Below are 23,697 nucleotides of genomic sequence, written 5' to 3'. Positions count from 1 at the left end.
AAAAGCAGAAACTGTGACTGAACAGATGTGTGACAGTGACTAATCTCACAGGCCAGCATTTAGTGACAGTTTCCTAACCAGCTGAAACATGTCACCAGCATAAAATCCAAATGCATTTCTTTAAGAAAATGTCTTTTAAACCATTTTCAATCAAATATTGGGTTTAACTGATTTGAAAATCGCCACACTTCTGTTTTTATTTGCATTCTTTACAGCGTCAAAAAAGAAATTGGGAAAAAGGCTGTGAAATAAGTATTGTAATGAATTCACCCATGTGGTAAAACTATGGAATAATAGCTTATGAAATCAGCTGGACCCACCGTGTTTACATACCTATCATAGTTATGTTAAAGTTTAAACTGATAAAATGTGAGCTGCAGGCTTACGTCATCAGTGCTGCTGCACTTATCAGTCCAGGATTGGAGCTGATTCAGAGTCGCCTGACAACATGAAACATACCCGCACAATATGCAGCCACAGAGCATGCTTACACACTCTTATCTCAAACCCGGTGACACTGCGAGCAATGCAGGAGGCATGGCTAAAGGGTGTCGGTCTGTGTGCCACTCGATCACAGATACTTCCCGACACATTTGTCAGGATTGTTGGCGCTCTATACATAAAACTTCATTTTTCTCTTGGTCTAACCCAGTATTCTCATCTAGTGCCAAAGTTATGCCTGTCATTGTTCACATGCTGACACTAGCAGCTGAATTACAGCCCTTCTGCACCAAATTACGACCGAACGGAGCCACTAGGAAAAACCCGGGAATGCAAAGCCTTCCGTTCACTTTCCAGAAAGCCAAATATATTTTTTGCTGGCCAACTGAAGCGCAAAACGTGATAAAAAGTTGTGCAAATCAAGCTGTTTTAGGTGAGGAATAGCTAGTGTTGTAAATCTCCTAAAATCTGGATCTACGGGTCGTCTTCATCTTAGCCTGACGGAGCTGGAGTTTACTTTCTGAAGACACAACTAAAATGCAGAAGGACCCCAAAACCACAAAGAAGGAAATCCATTCTTTGATGATGTTCATGGCTTCCAGACCTCAAGAAGTCATCATCTGAAAAGGATTCTTTTCCACCGTTTGTTTGGAAAGGTCCTAAACGCCACACAGCTGGAACTCCTAAACCCTTCCATTGATTTGGAAGCGAATACCTTCAACTTAAAGCCGGTGGTCCGCACTTTAGTCCCACATCCATTATGAAACGGACCTGGAAATATGTTCTTATGTAGCCAAGTATTTCCAGGCCAAACTGCGGAACTCCATCTCGTCATATCAGATGACGCTCATCAAACCAGCAGACGCTGCAAATCAAACAGAATTCGTCCGCTTACATCACCGCAGAGCTCGTTTGCCTAGAATATTGGAAGCATTGAAATGCTCCTGCTTGCTGAGATCATTGTGCCACGTTTGCTGCTAAGTTGTGACACTGCTCACCACTTTCTCTCAGCTCATTTACCATCAACATGACCATCCTGCACACCGACGCTGATCGTGTACGAGTCCTGAACCGGCCGCTCACCGCTGTCCTCGTACGTATAACCTGTGATGTCGATAGGATTTGAGAGAAAACAAGTAAATGCTTTCTTCACATGACATCATCAGCAGAGTGGATTGACTCAGTAGTGAAGCTGCAGAAAAAGACCTTTGTGCTTTCCCTAAATCACATTACATGTTCACCATGTGGCTATCTCAAAGGAGATTTGTTAGAAGACATTTGCTTCGGCAACAGCACATCACCTGATGAGGTGGAGACGATCATTTGAGCCAAAATGATGTCAACAAGGACTGTAAGTGCGAGTTCTCTGGTAACAGAAAGGGACAGTGAACATTTCAAAGTGGTTTATTAAAAATATGGTATAAATAAATTTGACACTTCTGTTACATATTAAGTTACACCAATTAGATGATAGTGGAATACACTGGGTAGACGATTCCCTTCAGTACAAAACGATCTCAGGACTTAGAAGTTTACAGTGTTTTTTCGTCATCTCCCACAGCTCCTCGGAGCCTGTCACAGCAGTGCTGCACATTTACAGCAGTGTTAGCCTACAGTACACACAGTCAGTCATATGAGAACACATGTTACACAGGCTCATCTTTGATAAATAACATAAATAACTGCACTCCTTTCAACGAAAGCTTCTCCACGTTTGTCCTGGACAGACTTTTCAGTAGTTTTGACAAATCTAAAAAGGAGTATTCTTATTCAGTTGACGCACATACAGGATAATGCCCCCACCTTAGAAAGCCACGTCCAGTTGCAGATCCTCACGCTTGAATTTTCATTCATTTACTGAAGCAAATTTGGGTAAAATACAGTGATCTGCAGGATATTTCAGAATAAATCAGTGCCAACATGCTTCCTTGAACTACAAAAAAAACGCTGCTGCGACTAAAATGGAAACATCGTTAACATGCTTACGTTTAAATCGCTATGATTTCAACCAAAGAAAACAGTGGTTTGATTAGAGGTACAAAATCTGCCGTTTCACAATGAAGACATGCTGGGAGGCATGTGTGAGACGACATGAAACCTTGATTACTGACAGGACATGCAACCTTTAATAAAGGCAACATGAAGCTGGAGTTAATAGAATACCTGAGTTTACAAAGGTAAATATACAGTATAATACATACAAACAATATAAAATCTGCACGATCAATTGAAATGTTTAACCAATGAATCTTTGTGCCACGGTCAGTCTTGGTAATTCACAGTTTTTCAGCTGTATTTGCATCATGTTTGACTCTGAAACTTTAACATGCACGAGGACCGTTGGCCACTGATCACAAACATGATGTAGAATTTCTGCCATGACGACTTCCTTGGTTTAGGATTGTGAAGCAGCATTTCAGCAGACTGTGCAGCTGAAAGGAAACATAACTCTACAAATTTCCGTTAATGTACTGAAAACCTTTAAGGATAGTTATTTTCCTCTTCGTCTGTCCTTAAAATTGCATTTGTAATTTTGCCCACAAGAAGACTTTGAAACAAGCGCAGAGTGTTGACATGCAGTGTTAGTTCCCTTTAGCGATGTTTACCACACTCGAGTCTCTGGCCATACGGTGAGCTTTTAGCTCAGTATTAGGCTCCACCAGCTCTTCATCTCAGTAAATGTTTCGCTCAGTCAATCAGTCATTCCACAACAGGAACCATTGCACCTGTGATGTTACAAGATTCTGGGGTTTTGTGCAACTGCTGCCAGCAGAAGTCTGGAAATGAAGCGATGGAGCTGAACAACAGAGCTGTGTGTAACAGAAGTAAAAAGGCTAAAAGAGGCCAAAAAGCTCCAGAAATGTGCAGTAGCAGATGAAAATGTGTTATCGCAAGGAGTGACATCTTCCATCTTTTTACTTTATCAACTGCCTTCCTCAACAGTTAAGAAATATTAGTACCATCTTAAATTAATCAACGCATTTCAAATCTGAAAATCCTGGAACGATATTCTCCAGATTTTCTAGCAACAGCTCGGCTTTGGACCATCATACCCAGTACTGGTTCTTCTGCAGAGTGGGAGTGGCAGTTCTAATAATTTGGGAAGAAACTGCAGGGGAACCATTACTCCAAGAACTCACGAGTAACTCTGAGTCGACGGTGTTGTAAGGTGAGCCTCGATTTGATGCAAGCAGCCGATCAATAACGGGGCTAGCAGAACAGGTGGGTTTTAAAGGCGTGACAGTTACCGTGGGAACTGTTGTGCTCCTCTGGGCTTGGACATTGTAAGAGTGACTGTTTGGGGGATTTAAGGAGGGAGGCTCCTGTGGTGCTGCAGTGCTCTGCTTCCTTTGCCTGTGGTGTCGAAGAAAGACGACAAGGACCACAAAGATGATTATAAGCAAGAGAAGGGCCAGCAGTGGTAAGATAACCAGCAGAGGATTGGAGGTTTTTTGAGGGTAGGACTCCACGCGCACTGGTGTGTTACTAAAGGGGAACTCCTCAGTTTGGGATGGTTTGGCAAGAGTTGTTCCGAAAAGGCTGGTTCTGTTTGAGTTCCCCCAGCGGTTGCGCCCCTTAAATTTTTGCTGGTTTTTGCTTGGCTGCTGAGTGGAGAGGAGAACTGTAGGATGGAACTGAGAAGAAGTTCCATTTCTGGAAGTCTTGACTGACGTCTGAGGAACCGCTGAAGTGGTGGGGACAGAACTCTTTGTGGTTGGGAAAAGTGCCGGATCATAGGGCACAACTGTAAAGTGGAACTCCCCTTTAGCAGGTTGAACGTTAGCTGCTTTCAGCTCATATACCAGCGAGTCACTTAGCTCCTCCACTCCAGTCATGTTGGCATTTAGCTCTAAGGCTACTTTCTCCAGCATCACTTCCTGAAAGGTGAAGGACTCAGCGGGTACAGCTCTCCTGGACATTTTTGGTTTTGTCTGAACTACCTTCCCATACTTGGGATGGGATATGATTTCGAAGACAGGATCACTGCCGCTTATGTTAGCCAGTTCAGAGACATCAAAAAAGCCAGAGTTGAGTTTGACAGTAATCCCATTGGGAATCCTCAAACCTTCGCCAAGCAGGATCAAAGGTCTGACAGTTATGTTAAGCACTTGGTTGGTCAGATTAGCTTCTGATGTGAAAGCGGTGAACTCAAAGCGGTCCTCTGAGGAGGAAAGGGAGGTCATATGGTAGGACAAACTTTCAGCCTGCAAATCCTCCTGTTTGAACTGTGTAACCTCGTGGTTGCCCTTCAGAATTTTTCCAAACGAAGGAGGCTTTGTAACCAGGTAGTAAATGGTGGCATTTTTCCCATTGGTCTCAGCAGCAAGGTTCTCCTGCGTCAGAGGTACTGAGGTCTTGCCTTGCTGCAGTGACAATCCAGTATAATTTACCAGAGAAATGGTGATTTCTGTCACATCTAGGTTAAAGAGTTTATATATTGGTTTATGGTGGCCATCAGTGACACTGAAGTAAAACACCCCTGATGCAGAGCTTCCATCGTGGATAAAATAGATACTTCTGTTGTTGATTTGAGCTTGAGTGAAGGCCATTACAGACTCATTCAGACTTCTTTCAAGAGCTAGGTAACCATTGCTGGGCTTACTAATTACAGAGAATTTAATATCCTCAGGAGGATCGTCCAAGTCTTGAACTTTGAGATGCTCAGGCCCGAGGGCTACTCTGTCTCCTTGTACCACCTTCAGACTGGGGGCTTTGGTTTTCAGCAGAGGTGGCTGGTCATTCACAGCTATGACTGTAATGTTAAAATGTTCCACAACAACATCCCTCTCATCTTGGGGGCGTTGTGCAGTTCTGCCTTTAGGATTTAGCCATGCACTAAACACAAAAGAATCGCTAGTTGTCTCGGAGTTGTCATGTTTGTAGGTGATGCCATATTTGTTAACAATGAACTGGGAGAAGTTGGGTTTGTCCATGGTCAGGTTTCTCTCACCCACCACGATGACGCCATGCTGAGGCAGAGACGTCACCTGAAACCACACCTCATGGGAGCTCCGCTGGGGCGTCGGCAGCCTGGACATCAGGTTCGAGGCATCCAGCTTGGACTCGTCAATGACGACACTCTCCCCTTCGGTCACCTCGACACCTATTTGCCAGCAAACAACAAGTTAACCTATCGGTGTTGGTTGCAACGTACATATTTATTTTTTAATGTATTTGCGAGGCTTTATTTTTACACAAGGCTGCTTCCACAGCTGCAGGAAATTGTTTCTACCTGCGTTTGCGAGGAGGACTGTGTTGTGTTCGGCTCCTGTATTCTCATAGGAGATGTCTATCCTGAAGATCTGACTGTCCAAAGAAGCAGGGGGAGATGCTACAGAGAAGGTCAGAGAGTCCATGGCTTCCCAGCCCACCGACTCAATGGGGGTTTGGATGTACACAACCTCTTTCCTGTCCACCTGTGGGACAGAAACACTCCAATTTCTCAGGCAAGCCACAATCCCAATTACATTTACATTGACAAAGTTGCGTCAACAGAAATCCTAACAGAAATTCCACATCAGCCTGAAAGACGCTACTTTAGGAAGCACAAGATGTAATCAATAATTTAAAGCTGCTCAGCTAAGCAGTAAATACAGGACGAGCGCCACAGCTTTGACTGTCATAAAAATCCATCAGAAATAATTGATTACCTAAAAGTGCTACATGGTCCATTCAGCTCTGGAAGCACCAAGTCAATATCTTCAACAAGGATGCAGGACATGTATTATTCATTCAATACAGTGGAAATCTCGCAACTCTCCACATGAATGGAGGAACTTCATATATTTATTTAGATATTTATCTATTTTTGGTCTACTTCACATCCCTTGAAACCTGTTTCAATGATGCACTTCTCTAAAATGTGAGACACATGCTGATGTGACCCTCAGCTCTTTACTCACCATATCTTGCGTGAAAGTGGAGATGTCCACCGTGGAATTATCAGGCTGCCGCGTCACCAGGCGCCCCAGTTTGGGATGGCGCATCACGCTGAATGTGATGATGCGTTTTGAGGTGTTGCTGATGTCATTGGTCATTGCTTGTAAATGCTCATTTGTGAGAGGTCTTGAGGAGCCTGGAGAAAAATAAGAAACGATTAGACATAAATCAACAAATGCAAAACAAAACATTTTCATTTTGGTTTAGTACACCATGGAGCTGATGTCACGCTGTTAAAGCTTTTATAAAGCCCCATCAGATCTTGAGAGTTCCTCCCTCTGTAAGTGTTTCACATTGGTTTGACTCCAAACTATACAAAACAAGGTCTGGTAAAGACTGACGAGAACCTTTTGATGTGTCAAATTAAATCTGCATCGCAGACATCACAGACCGTTTAACAGCTCTGTCCAACTGCAGGAACAAACCTTCCACATGGGAAAAATGTAAGACAGAAACATGATGATGAGTTACTACTGAGACCATTTTCTTTTTGCAGAGATGAGCTACATAGACTTCCAGTCCTGCTGCCACTGTGAATGTGAGGCAAAAGACAACTGACGAATGATGGTGGGCGATGAAAGAAAGAGAAGACTAATTCATGCATCACTTGTAAGCAGGACACCCGCCATCATGTGACCATATCACAGTACAAGCACACGACAGTGACCAAGTATGACTTCAGGTAAACACTGAAAGCTTAATGAGGCATATCCACCCACTTAGAACCTGTTTTAAAGAAAACACCCGGACAACTTTAGGTGTTTATGAGGAAAAGGAAACACATTGGTCTTCCTTCCACTCTGTGAGAGTGTTTCATGCCCCCCGCCCCTTTAGTCCATCAAAACGTCTCATTGTCACTGTAGCTCCCATCCCACCCTCTCCCTCGGCTCTGCCTGGCACAAAGCACAAAAAGGGCCGCCTGAGACAGACAGAGGCACAGTTTTTCAAGTACCCACTCACCCTGTGGCAGGGAAGCACAGCAGAGCGTGCCAGCTGGCTGTTTGCGGCCCCTTACAATATTACTTCTAATTGAAACAGCAGACAACTGAAAATCACTGGAAACCTTGAAATGTGCAGCCACAGACGACACCCAGTCAGCCTATTTTTAGCTCCTGAATGTTAAAAGTAACAAATCTAAAAACATTAGGGCCGAACTGATTTAAAGTGTTGGAAAGGCACTGAATTATTTAAGAAAAGGAATCCTGGGTGGTGTCGTAGTAGTTTAGGAGTCTGCTATAACTTAAAAAAATATCCTTCCACTTCCTTTTAACTGGGCTCTTACAGAGAGGAAGGCAACACCTTGGTTATGGGTAATAATAGTAAAAGAAGACAAATTAGTGAGAGTAAGTCTGATAAAAGTCTCGATTTAGTCTCATTGTTGACATATCAAACGCAAAGATGAAATCTAACAATAAACTGATTCTGCTTACAGATATCTGTGCAACCAAGGTCTGACACGGCTGTTCCCTCTGTGCCACAGAGTGCCACAGATGCTGAATAAATATTAAAAACAGAGGTAAGCCATGCTGTCATACACTACAGTTTACTCAGAGTAAGACCCACAAACACTGAACTGACATGGGGATCAAATTATTAACCACCAAATCTAAAACCTAACACAGCCTCTAATTGCATTTCCTAAAGATGCAGTGCTCAAATGTTCTAGGAAATCCCTTAACTTAATCTAAAAACAGAATTAGATATTTGGGGCCTGTGCCAAAGCTGGGTGAGGAGGACAAATCCAGGCACAGAAAAGCACGCTGTAGATTTGTTGATCTCGCCAGAGAACAAAATGTACCTGGAAACACCTTGAGTGGATGGTTTTTCTCCAAACTGAGAACTAAAGCTTTGGCGGTAATGCTGAAGATCTGTCTGGGGGTGAAGTTCACACCATCATTGACTTGGAAGTTGAATCCACCAGCCATGGCACCTGGAAACGAGATGTATCAATCGGTTAAACTGTCAAAAACGTCTCTGAAGGTAAAGGCTGCCATATAACTGCATTTTAGTTCTGCAAGTCAAGTTTTCACTTGAAAAATAAGCTGGCCCTGGTTTTTTTTTAATAAAACCCTTATTAAAAGGAACCTGACCAGCATTCCGAACCTCTTTATTGTGAATCTTTAAGGGAACGCTCAGTGCATTACTGTAGGTGTGTGCACAGTATGCCAGAGAACAAAAAAAGAAAAAGACATTCTTCAACATACTGGGTGGAGTCTCTAGCTCACTATTATCACAACCTTTCCTGGTGGCAAAAGACAAAGAAAGAGAGAAGATAGGAATCATAACAGTAAGCAGAAACACCATCTGGGTCGCCCTCAAATGCTGACACATATTTTATCGTAATGCATCCATTCTCAGGCTACCAAGTAGGTTTTCAATTCAGCTATTAAAGCAGTTTCTCCAGCATTACCTTTGTGAACAAACAGCAGCTGACCCTTGTCTATGTGGGCCTGGGTGAAGTTGAGCACTGCCTTCATGGGGGCACTCTTCAGGGCCAGGTGACCATTGCTGGGTGGGGTCACCATGAAGTGAAGCTCATCCGGGTGTGTATCCAGGTCCTGTGCTCTGAGATCTTGCTGCCTGATTTCTGTAACTGAGGACACCCAAACCTGGACAAACAACAGACAAGGACAAAAGAGGCGCCATCTGTAATCTAAATGACGATACAGATCACAAGTTGCGTGGGAAGATTCGTTTGACAGGGCTCTTGATGTTGGCGCCAAAAGTGCGTCCATGCTTGACTTTTCTTCTGATATATGAAACGTAATACTGCTATATTTAGATAGAGCGAATTTCCAATTCTGGAGAGTTCTCACAGAAAAACATGCAAAATCTGGAAGAAACAGTTGACCTAATTGATTTTTTAATGAATGAAATACACTTGGCAGGAGGTAAGTAATGCTAACCTACTCTCTGTAGGACTTTAATACAAAATATATACGGCTGATATAACCTTGTCACTCATCATCTCATAGAGTGAAGCCCGGATGCTGTCATCTGTCACTGTACATCACGTCACTGAAGCAGAATAACTATTAAATCAGTCCTTAACTCACAGCACAGGTACACAGTAGGACAACAACCTAAGGCAAAAAAGTCCCTCGAACACTGCTTAAATCAAGGACGCCTCAGCACTAAATATAGCCGTGCAGACTGTAAACAGAGCTAAAAGTACTGCAGAGTGTTGGTGAGGCTTCCATGTACACTGAAAAGCCTCAAGCTAACATAAAGTAACAGTGAAGCTCATTGGCACACAGAGCACAAAAGCACTCAACCATGCAGATACCTGACAACAAAGAATGAGCCTCTAAACTCTAGACCAGAGGAGCTGGTATTCAAATAGTAGCAGCTGATGTAATTAAAAGGGAGGCTCAGGTGTTATTTAGCATAGAACAATGGCTGTGCTCTTTTCACTTGTGTCGGTGTGCAAGCTGACAAGGTATCAGGACCTTAAAACCGAAGCCCCTAAAAGGAATTCCCTTTAATGTTTATTCCTATTCATCTCTTGAAATAAATGGATTTGTTGCTTAGAAACGTTGCTGGTGCGCATGCATCCAGGGGATAAAACTGCAGCTGGAAGTCACAAGACAAAGCAGATTGTAAAGGACACTTTATCAGATATTACAGGACACAAGTCACAGCTAACTCAGTGTTGAACAGAGGCTGAAGGCGATTACACCGTTTGATTATGCTGAGAAATGACCAGACCCCCGGCTCTGTTGTTGCCAACAAATATTTAGACGTTTTCAAGTGAGTAATTGCTTACAAAGTAAAGTCATATGACACAGGATCAAATACTGCTGCCTTTGGGACTCCCAGAACCCTGGTCCACTCTTTTACTGGCCTGGTCTTCTGCTCTCGGCAAAGGGCCATAATCTCCTCAGAGAACTAAATGATAAATAAATAAATATTTCTGGCAGTTTATAAACATAACTGACTTACTGTTATTCCTGCTTAGGAGCTTGTCTCTACTAAACAAACCAGAATAAGAACCGTTTGCCGCCCCCTAGTTGCTAATCTTGTCTATATTATCTATAAAGTTTTATTTAAAACCAATCCAGTTAACTAATTTGTAAGCACTGACAAATACTTAACTTAAATAAATTAACTCTAGAACATTTGTCAGTAAAACGTAAGCAGGGTTTCAGACTCCTTCAGCCTCATTTAAATGATGATTAAATGAAGCCTGGGCTCCTCTAAACAGCTGCCTCGTACTCTGAAAGTTTACTAAAGGTTGTAAGAATAAAGCTCCTTTTTTTCTTCTTTGTACAATTCAGTCTGTAAATTTTGCCTTAGATTTTGAACGAATTAGATGTTTTTAACTGTAACCTCCTTAGGAAATCAGTTTAAACATGTTTTACTCTGTTTAATGTGCATCGTAGCAGCAAGCTTTTTTGGAAACTTTCCTTTGCAGGCATTGCTCTGAAGGTTTGGTTAACGTGCGAAATGGCAATGAGGTTGAGAGGGTGCGAGGAAGTGGGTGTAAAAAAAAAAAAAGAAAAGAAGAGAGAGACATGGAAAAAAGAGACACACTTTGTTTTAAATGTTCCCTACTGGAACGAAAGGCCCGAGGGACTGCTTCTTGTAAAGGTTACCATACTTGTCACACCAGCCCCGCCGCAGGACACCTTCCTCCACGAGAACACGTGTTTTTTTCTGGTGGGAGATGACTACAACTTCAATAACGCCCATTTCACAGGAAGTCACAGCAGGACTGATAAACAGCATGACTCACAAGATGTAAAGCAAAGATATGCAAGAGATCAATTTGCATAAAAAGCGTATTAAAGCCAAGACAAGTTCCTCAAAGGCAGCAGGAAATCTATTGTGGATGTTAAATTCGAACAAAGAGCAGCGCAACACTAAGACTTTTAATCCATTTTTGTACATTCACATGAGTCTGTGTTTCAGTGATCTTTATCTTAATTATCTTTAAATTCTTAATAAATCACACGTTGACTGTGTCCTTACTTCTTTTGCAATAAAGAAGTTGAGCTCCAAATTCTTTTAGCAGATAAAAGTTGTACTTACTTGATAAGAAAGTCTACCCAACAGCACCAGCTGACTCAAGTTCATTGGTTTATTATAACTTTATTTGTCTCCTCTCTGGCTCTGTGATGGACTGTGATTCGTCCGAAGTGTACCCTGCCTTTCACCCTGATAGCAGCTGGAATACTCCCCCAGGCCCCCCCACAACCCTGACATGGATTCAGCGGGTATAGAAAATGAATGGATGGATGATTCTATATTTTTTCTTTGGTCACCCACATCTCCAGCGGGGCTTGTGTCCCAGTTTGATAGCCACCATCACAAGCTCATGTGAGATAAATTCTCAAATCAAGCAGTGAGTGCAGGTGAAGCTGCTCAAAGAGGCTTCAACTTCTTTCAGATTAGAAAAGGACAAAACCACCTGTTGATGCTAAATTTGTCTGTTGACACAGTTTGCGTTCTTTGGGGCAAACTTGTTCATCTTTTACTGGTGCCTTTCCTTAAATTAGTGCCGAGTTGCTCTGATAACTTACGCAGATAATCCACAGGGCACAACTGAAAATGAGAAAGGTGACCTTTCTTTTTAGAATATTATAAGAAAAAAAAAATCAAAACAAACTTAGCTACAAATTTCTCAAAGGAAAAACATGATTCCATCATCAGGTTCAGAGATGAGCAGTGGCAGAGTGCCACCTGGTGGCCACTGACGAACCATTTCTTTTTAAAATCCTCTTCTTCCACCAAATGCCTCGAACAGCATGATGTAATGTCAAATTATCATTGTTAGAATTAAAAACATATAGACCTATAGCTCAACAGATATTAAAAGAGAGTTGTAAATGACCAACAGACTCAGTCTGGATAAAGAAGTCAAGATACGTGGTGTAGTTGTACCTGGAGAGATGGATATATAGAGATCTTAATTTATTATTATTTTAAGCAGCCTGTCCAACATTGGCATGTAAAGTGCTCAGCAATAATGATCTGGACGCTCAGTAAATGTGTTTATATCATGCACTCCATCACTGGTAAAGAGAGATTTCCAGTAGAGTAAAACCTGACTGAACTGAGACTTCAGTATGGAGTCACAATTTGCTATTTTCAGACCATGGCATCATCCCCCTAAACACTCAGATGCACTGGAATGGATTAAAGTCCCTTTCAGTAAATATGTCCCTGCCATATTATCTCTGGTGTGCCTGCACATTAATCTGCTTCTGATTTAAAGTCTTAAATTCACGAGAATCCTTCAAACCTTTCCGTTCAGCTGCACAAAATTAAAATAGTAGTTACATGTTTTGGGGCTCTAACACCTAGCAAAGTAACACACTCTCAGAAAAAGGCCTGGGTACCTCCAAACATATGTCAGAGTCTGCTCTGTGCTGCCGGTCCCCCTGGACCTTCCACATAGCAAACATAGTTCCCTCACTCAGCCAGGCAACTTGCAACACTGCCCTCAGTCAGCTTGAGTGCCAGATTCTCCTGGTTAAAAAAAGTCTCCAGAGTTCAAATATAGAGCTGCATTGCAGACTTACCCTGAGGACCCGGTTGGCGGTAATAACAGGAGGCTCATCATTGACAGCTGTAACCTCGATGTACGCCGTCCGGGCGGCACTCTGCTTCCTCAGGCCTGTGTCATTGGCCACCACAGTGAAATTGTCGGCTAGGGATTCACTGCTGTCGTGGACGTAGTAAATAAATTCATGTTCCACCTGGTAAAAGATTACACACAACATCAGGAAGACTGGAACTACTAAAGGGTCACTGAAAACTCTCCACAGATTTAATATATAGTGACACTTGATGTGACATATGAAGTTGTTTAAATATTCCAGTTGGGGCAAGATGACATATAAAGCAGGTCAAGCAAGGACGATGCTCTTTTTCTTTTCTGGTAATGTGCTAATCTAATTAAGAGTGTTAGCTTATAAATATTGTAAACATGCCCACGGATAAGGATAAAACTCAGCCTGCATGGTGAAAGTGCTAAATGATGAAAATAACTACTGCACCTGTCTATTGCTTTGGCAACTTTAAGAGCGTCTGTGGGAATATCTCACCTGCCTCCTGGTGAAAGTGGTAATGGGCACACCAGGATGTCGAGAGTGCTCGATATGACCGTGCTGCGGAGGTTCAGTCAAATTATAAAAGAAGTTGATACCAGAAAAGTGTCGGTTTGTGACTTTGAGCACGTCCTGTGTCAGTGCTTTGGAGGCGCCCTCGTTCAGAGAGAAATTAGAAACCTGAAGAGGGATGAGTAGGGGGATGATGTCAACAGACATCCTAATGTCGCTAACGTCAGTGACCCCGTTGGTGGCATCGAGAGCGAAGATGTCATTGACCTCGTTCGGCTCCACCTGCACGTACTGGATGTTCCCGCTGTTAATGTCACCTTGAGTAAATGTCTTGACAGGGGACTGTTTGGTTCCGATGTAGCGCTCCTCTGCTTCGACAAATAGCCGGAGAAAGCCATGAGATGGGGCGACCTTGACTGCAAACACAATCTCAGATGGCAGGTTGTCCTCATGGGTGACCTGTAGCAATCAGAAAAACATCCAGTGGTTACATTTGAAATGTCACATGTGTCACAAAGGTTTATTTCTTTACTTTGGATTCACATTGTAACTCAAAATCACTGTGGAAACGAAAAACTAGGCAGCGTTCAGTTTCTATGCTAAATCAGTCAAGATAGCAAATATTAAATGTGCTACTTTTTCATCTTAACTATTTTAATAATCAACACTTATCCCAAAAGGCAAAGCCTTAAATCTGAATTGTTTCCAAAAATTCAGAAAAAAAAAACAAAATTAACTTAATGACGTCAATTAATACTTTCATGATGGTTTTCTTAATGCACTTAACAAAAGAAATGTACTGTTGATAACTTGGAAATTCCACCTCCGTGAAACGCTCACCTCTAGTTTAGTTTCATCAATCTTTACTGGTTTTCCCTCCTCCACCAGTAAAGTGTCTTTATGCTGCACAATGGGTGGCCTCTGGTGACTCTCCAGGTAAACCTTCACGTTGACTTTCTCTGCCAGTTGAAGACCTTTAGCTTTCACTGTTATGTTGAAATAGTCTGCCAGATGATTACTGTCACTGTGCCTGTAGGAGATTAGTCCCCCCTTTAAGTCAGAGAGAGTGAATGCCTCCACCTGTGCCTCATCACGATAAAGACCCCCATACTTGGGAGCCCCATTCAACTTGAGAATGACTTCCTGGTCATCTCTGATGTCCAAATTTGACACGACACTGAAATTGCTGGTGGAAAAGGTCACTGATCGTCCCTTCTGAACCAACAGGCCAGTGTTATTGGCAACCTTCAAGAAAGGGTCATGTGCACTGATGTCTAAAAGGCTCGAAACAAAATGTTGTCCATCTGAGACGAAGAGCACAAACCTGCCAGTGTTAACACCTTTGTGAATGAACAGCACGCGTTTTTCCTCCAAATCCCTCTGTTGAAACTGAAACAGCCGATGAGAGGTGTCATTGACCAGCACGAGGTCTCCCATTAGGATTCCATGTCGAGTGTAAAGAAGCTGATCATCATCATAGTCGGAGTCGGCATCATGATATCGCAAATCTTCTATAGTGAGCAATTTCTGTCCATTCCTTACTACATGGAAAACTTTATCTATGACTCGAATGGGCTTTTGGTCATTCAGTAGCTGAATAGATATGTTGAACGTTCCCTCTTTGGAGCCCATTTTATCCTCTTCGATGGAAGATTTGAACCCTTGGCTGGTCGAGGCTATGAAAGTAAAATCATCTTGAGTGGTTTCACCGTCGTCGTGGATGTACATTAACCGTTCCTCCAGTATATCCCGATTACTAAAGGTTAAGATGTTGTCATAGCTAGCACTGGAATTAGACTGAGTAATGCGGGCAAGCTTTCCATGTTTTGGGCTGTTTATGACTGTGTAGAACATGTCTTTTGTACTCAGAGTCTCTGCAAACAACTCATCTTTTGTGATAAGTTTACTCTCACCCTCCTGAAGGGAGAGCCCTTCGTTTCTCATAAACACACTATTGACGTCCGCTTTGATGGAAAACCGGAAATCAAAATGTTCCGACTGAGCATGTTTGGAAGCCAGCTGAAATTTGAACCTGTCGGTTGTATCCTGATAAGGTCTGTCAACCAGCTCATAATGAACTTTCTGATCTGTAAGATCTCTCTGGCTGAAGGTTGAGTTCTTCGCCAAGACCGCGTTGTCCAGCAGGAGCTTCCCTTTCTTTGGTATAGTGAGAACCCGAAAATAAAGGTCATCCTCTGAGAGGGCCACTCCTTCAGCTGCGGCAAGAAGATACTCGGAGCTCAAAGTTGCTTTTCTAACTTTATCGAGGTCCATCATAAAATTCCTCACCAGGTGGTACTTCACCCACTTAACTGTGATTGGGAAAACGATTTCAGTGGTTGCCCTTGCAGCCACGGTGACTTTGCACTTGAAGTAATCCGTGACATTGGTCGTTTGGATGTCTTGGAAGGTGCTAATATACCGAAGACGCTCTTTTTCTACAAGTCTCTGTGAAAACGACTCAGTGTGCCTCCATTCACCACTTGAGTGGAGTCTCTGGAGTTCCCCAAACTGCGGGGGCTCAATAATGTCATACCGAACGTCTACGGCCTGTTTAATAGCATTAGTTTGCACAGCCAAATGCCTTGAACCAATTATAGCCCTCTCTCCTTGAACAATCGCAAGCCCGGTATTGTTAGCGATCTTATACTCTAGAGCTACAGCCATTACCCTTAGAACCACAGTGTTGCTGACCTTCTCCCCATCGCTAACTCTGAGAACTATCCTTGAGTTTCTCACCCCTGTGTGAACATAGTACACCTTCATTTCATCCAAATCTCCGTATGAGAATGTATTCACTGCCTTGCCAGGGTTGCTCTCTATTTCCAGATACCCTGCATCGGCATTCAGATTCCCAAGCACAGAGAAGACAAGGTCGCTGTAGTTGCTGTCTATGTCTGTGGTTTTCAGAACATCTGAAGTGAGGTGTTTCTTAGAGTTCTCCAACAGAACGAAGAGATTTCCTTCAGGAAGGCTCAGTTCAGGTGCGTCATTGGTGGGTGTCACAGTTATGTTGTAGCGGTACACCTTGCTGCCTTTCAGATAATCAGGAACTTGCTTTCGACTGCTAGAAAAAATTGAAAACATGAAGAAGTCATCTGGTTCCTCAGAGCCTCCGTGGACATACATCACTCTCCCATGCCAAAGATCCAGCATGCTGAAGGTGTTCTCCTCTTGGTCCTGGTCCACATCGAGCCTTATCTGACCTCTGACTGGTTGCTCTTGAATTCGGAACACGATTTGAGACTGTCGAATGCCAAGCTTTTTGAAATCCAAAAAAACTTTGATGTGTCTGGCCTCAAGAGATGCTCGGCCTCCCTCCTGGACAACCAGGTTTTTGAACTGCACAAAATTCGAGCCATACCTTTGGTCCAAGCCAGCTGCGAGAGTGGACATGTGGAGGTATGGTGTTGGGGTTACCCACTGGAAAAGGGGTCCTGGGTTACTTGTAGGACTCGGAGGGCTTGGTAGCTCTGGTGGTTTCTCCGGCTCACAGCCAACTGAGATATCTTTTGTGACTACAGCATTAGAGAGACCCATTTTAACTTTGTTTACTTGAATGTTCTTTAAACATCCTTTGAAGGAACCTCCTCTGACACGCTTTCCCGACACAGAGACCAGACCCACCTTTCTGACTTCTGATCTAGTGCTATCATCGATACCTCCAACAAAAATGTAGCCTTTAAGCTGAAGGCCCTTCGAACGAGAGCTAATGCTGCTTTTCAGCATCTCTCCATCGACAGTTAGCTCAAGGCTTTTGGAACTGAAAAGCAACTTGATAGAATGCCATTTCCTGTCATTGATGAACTTGAGAGACCGCAGTTCGGTTTTGGCTCCACTTTTTCCAACAATAGCAACTGGAAAACCGTCCTGAATCTCCAGAGCCACAAAATCCCCCTCTCTGGCTGAATTGTACAGGATAATTCCCTCTTTAGCTGAAGTGTGGAGAAAACACTCAAACGTAGCAGTTTGTTGAGCTTTCCAAGTTGGAAAAGAAATATAAGCCTTGGAGCTGAAGAAGCTCGTAGGGTCTTCCTCGGTGGCAAAGAACTGCGGACTGCAACCTAAGGAGACTTCGTGGACGCTTTTGAGTCCATTGTATGGCCTGAGTGATGACAGCAAGTCGTGTTGATTGAAGAACACCTCCTCCATGCAGCCTCGGAAGCCAGTCAGATCTCTTGGCAGATAAAGTCTGTCCAAGCCCCCTGAGCCTCCGACGTACACACCATCTATGATGTTGAGTTTGCGATGAGGACCTGGCATCTTTACACTCGTGTGTGAGCTTTTGTCAACAGTGAGAGTGAAACTGAGCTGCTCATGGCGGACTTCCACAGAGTGCCAGGCCAGATCGTTGAGCTGGACGCCTTGTTCTGATTCTAACACCTGCTCCCCTGAGCCAAGGTCCATTTTCACCTAGGACAGGCAATGAAAGACACGTATCAGAAAATGTACTTTGTACCACAAGGATGAAGTTAAAGCACAAAATATATCAGCGAATATCCAAGTTTATCAATGATTTCTTCTTCTTTTTCAAATTTACCACATTAAATATGGCAGTTATCAGCAGCTGTGATTCCACAAGCTTAACCGAATGCAGTTTAAAATTACAGCAGAAAAATGTCTTTATTTCACATTAAGTTGTGTTATTTGATTCTAGTGCCATTTATTATGATATAACCTTATTTATTTAGCCAGTGGAATATTTGTGTATCTATGTGGGATTAGGACAGTGTCAGTCCTCCATAGTTATGCACCAGCATTCAAAAGGTTTGCCTCAAATTCATGAACTAAAACTGCATGGGAGCAGAGCTGTTGTAAAGTCTTAAGAGATGTAGTTTCTTTGCATGAGAGAGCAGGGCAGCTGCTACCAAATGGGTCCAAACTTATTTACCACTGAATGGAAAAAGATTAAAAAGATAACGAGAACGAGCACCTGGGAAAAGAAACACAGGATTCAGACTGCTTATGATGTCACCTGTTGTCATAATAATGAGCTTTGTCTGCGATTTAGAGCAGGAAGAGCACTATTATCGCTTTGCCTTTGGCTACGTCCACAGAGCATAGCGCCATTATCTCAGGCTAATGCTGTATTTAGATGACGTGCTTGTCAAGGCTTGCTGCTGAGCTGAACATGCATGGATTTTCAGGGAGCAAAGCTCACGTCTGACTCACACCGAATGAGACCCATAGCTTTCCAAAAAAAAAAAAAAAACTGTGACCAGAGTCACTTTGAAGAGCAGGGAAGCACAGATCACGTCTTGTGTTCACTGAAGTGCAACAATTCAACACATTTGTCAGTGTGATTCATTTTTACCCAGCAGTGAAAATCTACCATAAATATCAGCGTAGGATTTTCTCAAGCATCAAGTATATCTCAGGACCTCCTGGGCTGCTTTTATAAGGCAGAATCTAGGCTGCAAATATTCTTACCCTTACCCAAGGCTTGTTAAGACTTCATCTTATATTGTACATTTTATAATGGTGACCAAAATAAATACAGTTTATCATTAAATCTGAGGGTAGAAAACAGATATATATATATATATATTGAAATCTAATACTAATTTCACTGGAATTAATTATCTCTTGTAGATCAAATCCTCATTTGAGTAAATGAAATAAAAAAATATCTGACTATGATCCTTTAGTGTACATGACTAGAAGAGACTACAGTTGAGTTAACACTCACACCACACGTGTCTGCTTGTGTCGACAGACTGACGCTGTCAACAGAGACCGAGCCGCAGCTTGCACTGCTGTGCATGTGCATGTAGTTCAGCACAAAGATGTGTGTGTTTAGAGTGTGTACATGCATGCATGCATTTCTGCCCTCACATATGCATGAACACATATGCATGAACACATATGCTAACGCAGAGCAGATATGGACGCACCCACCTGCAGGCGACCAGCAGAGAACTCTATTAGGAGGTAGTTGGGCTGGCCAGCGGCGAGAAAAAGCAGGCTGTTGGAGCTGGAGGTTCGGAAGCGGATGCGGAGCACATTATGGTCGGACGACTCTGTTGCCTTGAGCTGTACAAAGCCATCACCATAGAAGGAAGCTGTGTGAGAGACATTAAAGAGGGAGAGATTTAAAAAAAAAAAAAAAAGTAAATAACATTGGACTGGAGTGCAAATTTGCTCTTCACTGACTTTTTTTTTCAGCCTACTTCACATTCAAGAGAGAATTGAAACACTAAGTTGAGTCGCAGTAACAACAGCAAACACAGAGCAAGTCAAGTCAAGCGTTGTGGTCTTAATATAGCCGAACATGTGACATTTAGATAGGAAAACCAGGCTAATTATCATCATCCAGTTGCTTTTTGAAAGTAAAGCAGTAATAAATGTAAGTGGAGAGCACACAGATACCCAGGAAGCTTTATAACAAACACATTGTGCAAAAATTATACCTCACTCGATTGAAAAGATTGCTTTTAAGAGTCTTTGGGTCTGCTCAGATGAGCCTTCCAGGTGGGCCTGGTCGTGTTTACATTTTCAACCATAATAATTCAACAAGAGTACCGTTTTTAGAGATTTACATATAGAACAATAAGCACCTTCAGGATAAAACAGAACTCGAGCCAGTATGGTGCGACAGAATTGCAGGTTCCAGCCTCCACTCTGTCCTCCGCTCTATGAGAAAGTTGCTCTTGGACTGTCTAAAGTTGTAACAATGATGTGGCGTTTAAAGGCATCTCACTTTAATGCTATAATAGCAGTACACAAACTTAGGCAGTGGATGTGGAGGTGGCTCGGAGGAAGAAAGACATGTTTGGGCCCGCCCCGCCCTGACAGGAACCGTCAACCTGAACATGAAAGGCTCTGACGTCCCCACATCGTCTGTGGCTTCATGTTCCAGAAACACAGTGGCGGACGGACCCAGCTGTTTCTTCTACCTCACCTCCCCGCCATTTTACATCACCCTGTAATCTGCACAAACGTGCTCTGAAGCGTTCTCACCACCAGTTTTTAACGAGCTCCAGAGCCCCACACATCATCAAAAGGTCAAACATCTTTGCCTCTATGAGGAAACGCGCCCCTTCCACATTTCTATTTTTTTTTGTAGCTCATGAGCCGGGGGCAAGCTTCTAATGGGTCAGAGTGACTCACAGGGGAGGCTAGATGAAGTTAATGTGAGTTCATGTGCTGCTTTAACTCTTAAAGGGGTTAAATGCACTAATTTGTTGGGCAGTGAGCTGATACAGTTAACAAGTAAAGCCTGTAAATCAGATCTCTAGTTACATAATGACAACATTCAAGTGCATGAATGATCTTTAAATAAAAATATTTCAACAGGTAACATGAAGGTATTTGCCTAAAACATCCCTGTCAGACATTGGCATCACCTCAATCTCTACATCTATTTGTTATAACAGATGTAGAAAAGCACTGGTCTGACAAATCTTTTTTTAAATTCACACTCGAAATATTATGACAATTGACAACCCGAGCAGCCTCTAATCCTCAGTCCCCTTCTTAAAATGTGCTTTCAGCTCTCTGCGCGTATGTTTGACACAAAACACATTAATTTAACAGAAATAAATGTCTTATATCCTTTCCTTTCCAATACCTCATCTAATCCAGCTTTACTGCAGAAATTAGAGTTACTTCTAACTTCCAAATGCCAAGTTGTATACTGAAATGTGTATAAATATGAGCTTAAATAGGTCCTAAATATGGTTGATAAATACACGTTTTGGGCTAGATCATTCTGAAAAGCAAACATACATGTCAAATGTGTCAATTTTTTTTTTTTTTTTGGGGGGGGGGGGGGGGGGGGCTATCCAAGCTGCCATTGACTAAGAGGCAGGGTGCCCCTGGGACAGACTGCCAGTCACATGACAAGGGCAACACAGAGACAACCACAGCAGAATCCCAACATTCATCAAAAGTGGTTAATTCAGTCTTTTGACTGCGTGGAAGCGCCCGGAGAAAGCAGAAAATGTGAACTTGACATGGAAAGATCCCAGCGGAGCAGCACGTTCAAAGCTACAGCCTTCCTGCTGCGAGGCAACACTGGGTCCCACCGCCCCTAACAAGGACAAAAACTTGCAACAATGCGGGATTTTCATTATGTTCGGCTGGAATTCTCATTCAGATGTATGTAGTGACCGTTAAACAAATCTGGGAATAAACACAAGTGACCAGCCCACAGGCATGCAAAATCCAACATTAGTAACGCCGGGTGACTGTCCTTCCTCAGTTGAGCACCACGCTCACTCATGTGACTGGTTTGTTGTATGTATCGAACACTGGGCCGTTTTGGAGAAAAAGAAATAAAAACTGGTCAAGAGGAATGCAATGTTTTGGGGTTTTTTTTGCCTGAAATTCACAAAGGCGGACATGCATGCTTAATTGTATTTTTGCGTCACGATCACAATGACGTTCAAGTCATATGACCAAACGCGTTCCGTTATAAAGGGATGGTTCTTTCCCCTCACAGCTTCCCTTTCGATAACTTGATTTTGGAGACAGGGAAAAAAATGCAAATATATGGAGAGGAAAGCTGTTGCTTCAGCTTTTTGACACGACTGTGTGTTGAACACGAGCATTTTGGGGAGTATGTAAATGAAAGAGCACTGCAGATCAGTCAGAAAACAATACCCACCTGAACGTCCTTCCTTCAAAAGCAGAAAGATAGGAGGTGTTTTCAACCTTGTCCTGTAATCTGCACGTCAACAGGAGCAAGTCTTTTCCTTAAACAACAAAGCCTGCAAGCTTTTTAGTGAACACCGGCTTACACTTAATTTGAGGAGCGAGACCAGTGCTTGTCACTGCCTGTAAGTTCAGTTTATACTACAAACCAGAGATGCAACTTGACTGAAGTGCCTGTTGGTTTTTTCTGTCCTGCCTATCTGCTGCTGACACACTGTCACAAGCCTGAGACGTGGATGTTTTAAGCAAACGCTTGTTTCATAACGTGAAGGGAATCCAAAGGATTGACCAAATCCGAAAGGCCTGGAAGTAAAGCTAATTCACATAATTTCAGATCTTCCTCAGGGTCGATGCTTTAGATGACAAAGGTCAGGCTCAAGTCAAGCAGACAAGATCAGGAAGACCTATAAAAATTTAACTAATGTTCATTTGTGAGAAAATAAATGCTTCCCTCTTAGACCTCTCAAGACAACAACTGTCCATTTTTCTTAAAGTCATTTAACTGAACTAATGTCAGACATCTCTTCCAGAACAGTGGGCATTACAGCTTCATTTCTGCTAAATGACAAGGTGAGAGCACTGTGGTCATCCCTGCATGCTCTGCAACATTTATACGAGATGAATACCGAGGTAATCATCTTTGTTAGCACGCAAAATCATACAGAATCGTGCTGTTTTGCAGGATAAAACGGCTGTCAGCCGCTGCTGGAAGGAGTCGTGACATCCACCTGCGTGTCCCCCACGCACATTTCATTCAATCCTGTTCAGGTCAGCATTTAAAGACCCACAGCAGTCAACAGCACGCGCAGAAATCCTTCAATACCCTTCTGTAAACTGATCATGAGGCTGTTGTTGGAGACCCAGTCAAGATGTTACAGAAATAGTTGTGCAGCCTGCACTTAACAACAATAACAATAAGAATAAAAGGAAGGTACATGGTCACGTTTGGGTTTCCTTTTCGTTTGTTCAAACCATTCGTGACAGTTTTGAACTGGCAATCTCAAATGAGCCTATTGAGGGAAAACTCGTCAAAGTTCATCCTTTTAAGGGCATAAACCAAATACATGCACGTCGAAACAAATGCTCCAATAAATAAACCAATCTAAGCTTAGTTTTTATTGAACAAATAAAAAGGTCCAGAAAAGTGAGACTCGTTACCTCCAGACGCCAGGTCGACCAGGAGCGACCACCAAAGCAGAGCGCGGGGCCACAACTTCTTCTTCTTCTTCTCGGTGTTGTTCACAACAGACTCCATCTTTCTCGTGTCGGTGGTTAAGGTTACATTTAGCGGACTGCTCAGTTACATTTTTACAGAGCAATGCTTTACTTCTTCACGCTTCGGTGACGTTCAGCGGCTCAGCAAAGCGCCCGAATGGTGAGAAAAGGAATGTGGGCTCATGAAGCTCCGCGGCGGACCGTGGCCAAACTCCGCCTCGTGCGCGCGAGAGCGTGCGCTGAAATGTAAAGTTTCAGAATAAAAGCTGGTGAAGGGATGTGGGGGACACTGTAGGATAGTTCGGGTTGTTCAGTACGCATCATATGCAAATAAAGTATTCAATTAGAAACTGCACCTGCATCTACTCAGTTTAGTTACATT

At 42.9% G+C, this 23,697-nt stretch overlaps 1 protein-coding gene across 1 annotated transcript; it reads right to left on the bottom strand.

Moving 5' to 3' along the window:
* Positions 1-1,829: 1,829 nt before the first annotated feature.
* On the bottom strand, positions 1,830-23,515 carry cspg4ba (chondroitin sulfate proteoglycan 4ba). Its single transcript, XM_072387542.1, has 10 exons — positions 23,259-23,515; positions 19,344-19,507; positions 14,286-17,858; positions 13,431-13,904; positions 12,906-13,082; positions 8,792-8,990; positions 8,180-8,311; positions 6,345-6,517; positions 5,675-5,858; positions 1,830-5,545 (listed from the first exon to the last, which is right to left on the bottom strand). Exons 1-10 carry the CDS (start codon positions 23,353-23,355, stop codon positions 3,489-3,491), a joined length of 7,230 nt encoding a protein of 2,409 aa, XP_072243643.1. The 5' UTR covers positions 23,356-23,515; the 3' UTR covers positions 1,830-3,488.
* Positions 23,516-23,697: the final 182 nt, after the last annotated feature.

Source organism: Leuresthes tenuis, unplaced genomic scaffold (assembly GCF_036924035.1).
Source record: "Leuresthes tenuis unplaced genomic scaffold, fLeuTen1.0.hap1 SCAF_6, whole genome shotgun sequence".
NCBI classification, from domain to species: domain Eukaryota; kingdom Metazoa; phylum Chordata; class Actinopteri; order Atheriniformes; family Atherinopsidae; genus Leuresthes; species Leuresthes tenuis.
This window is presented reverse-complemented; position numbering and strand designations above follow the sequence as displayed.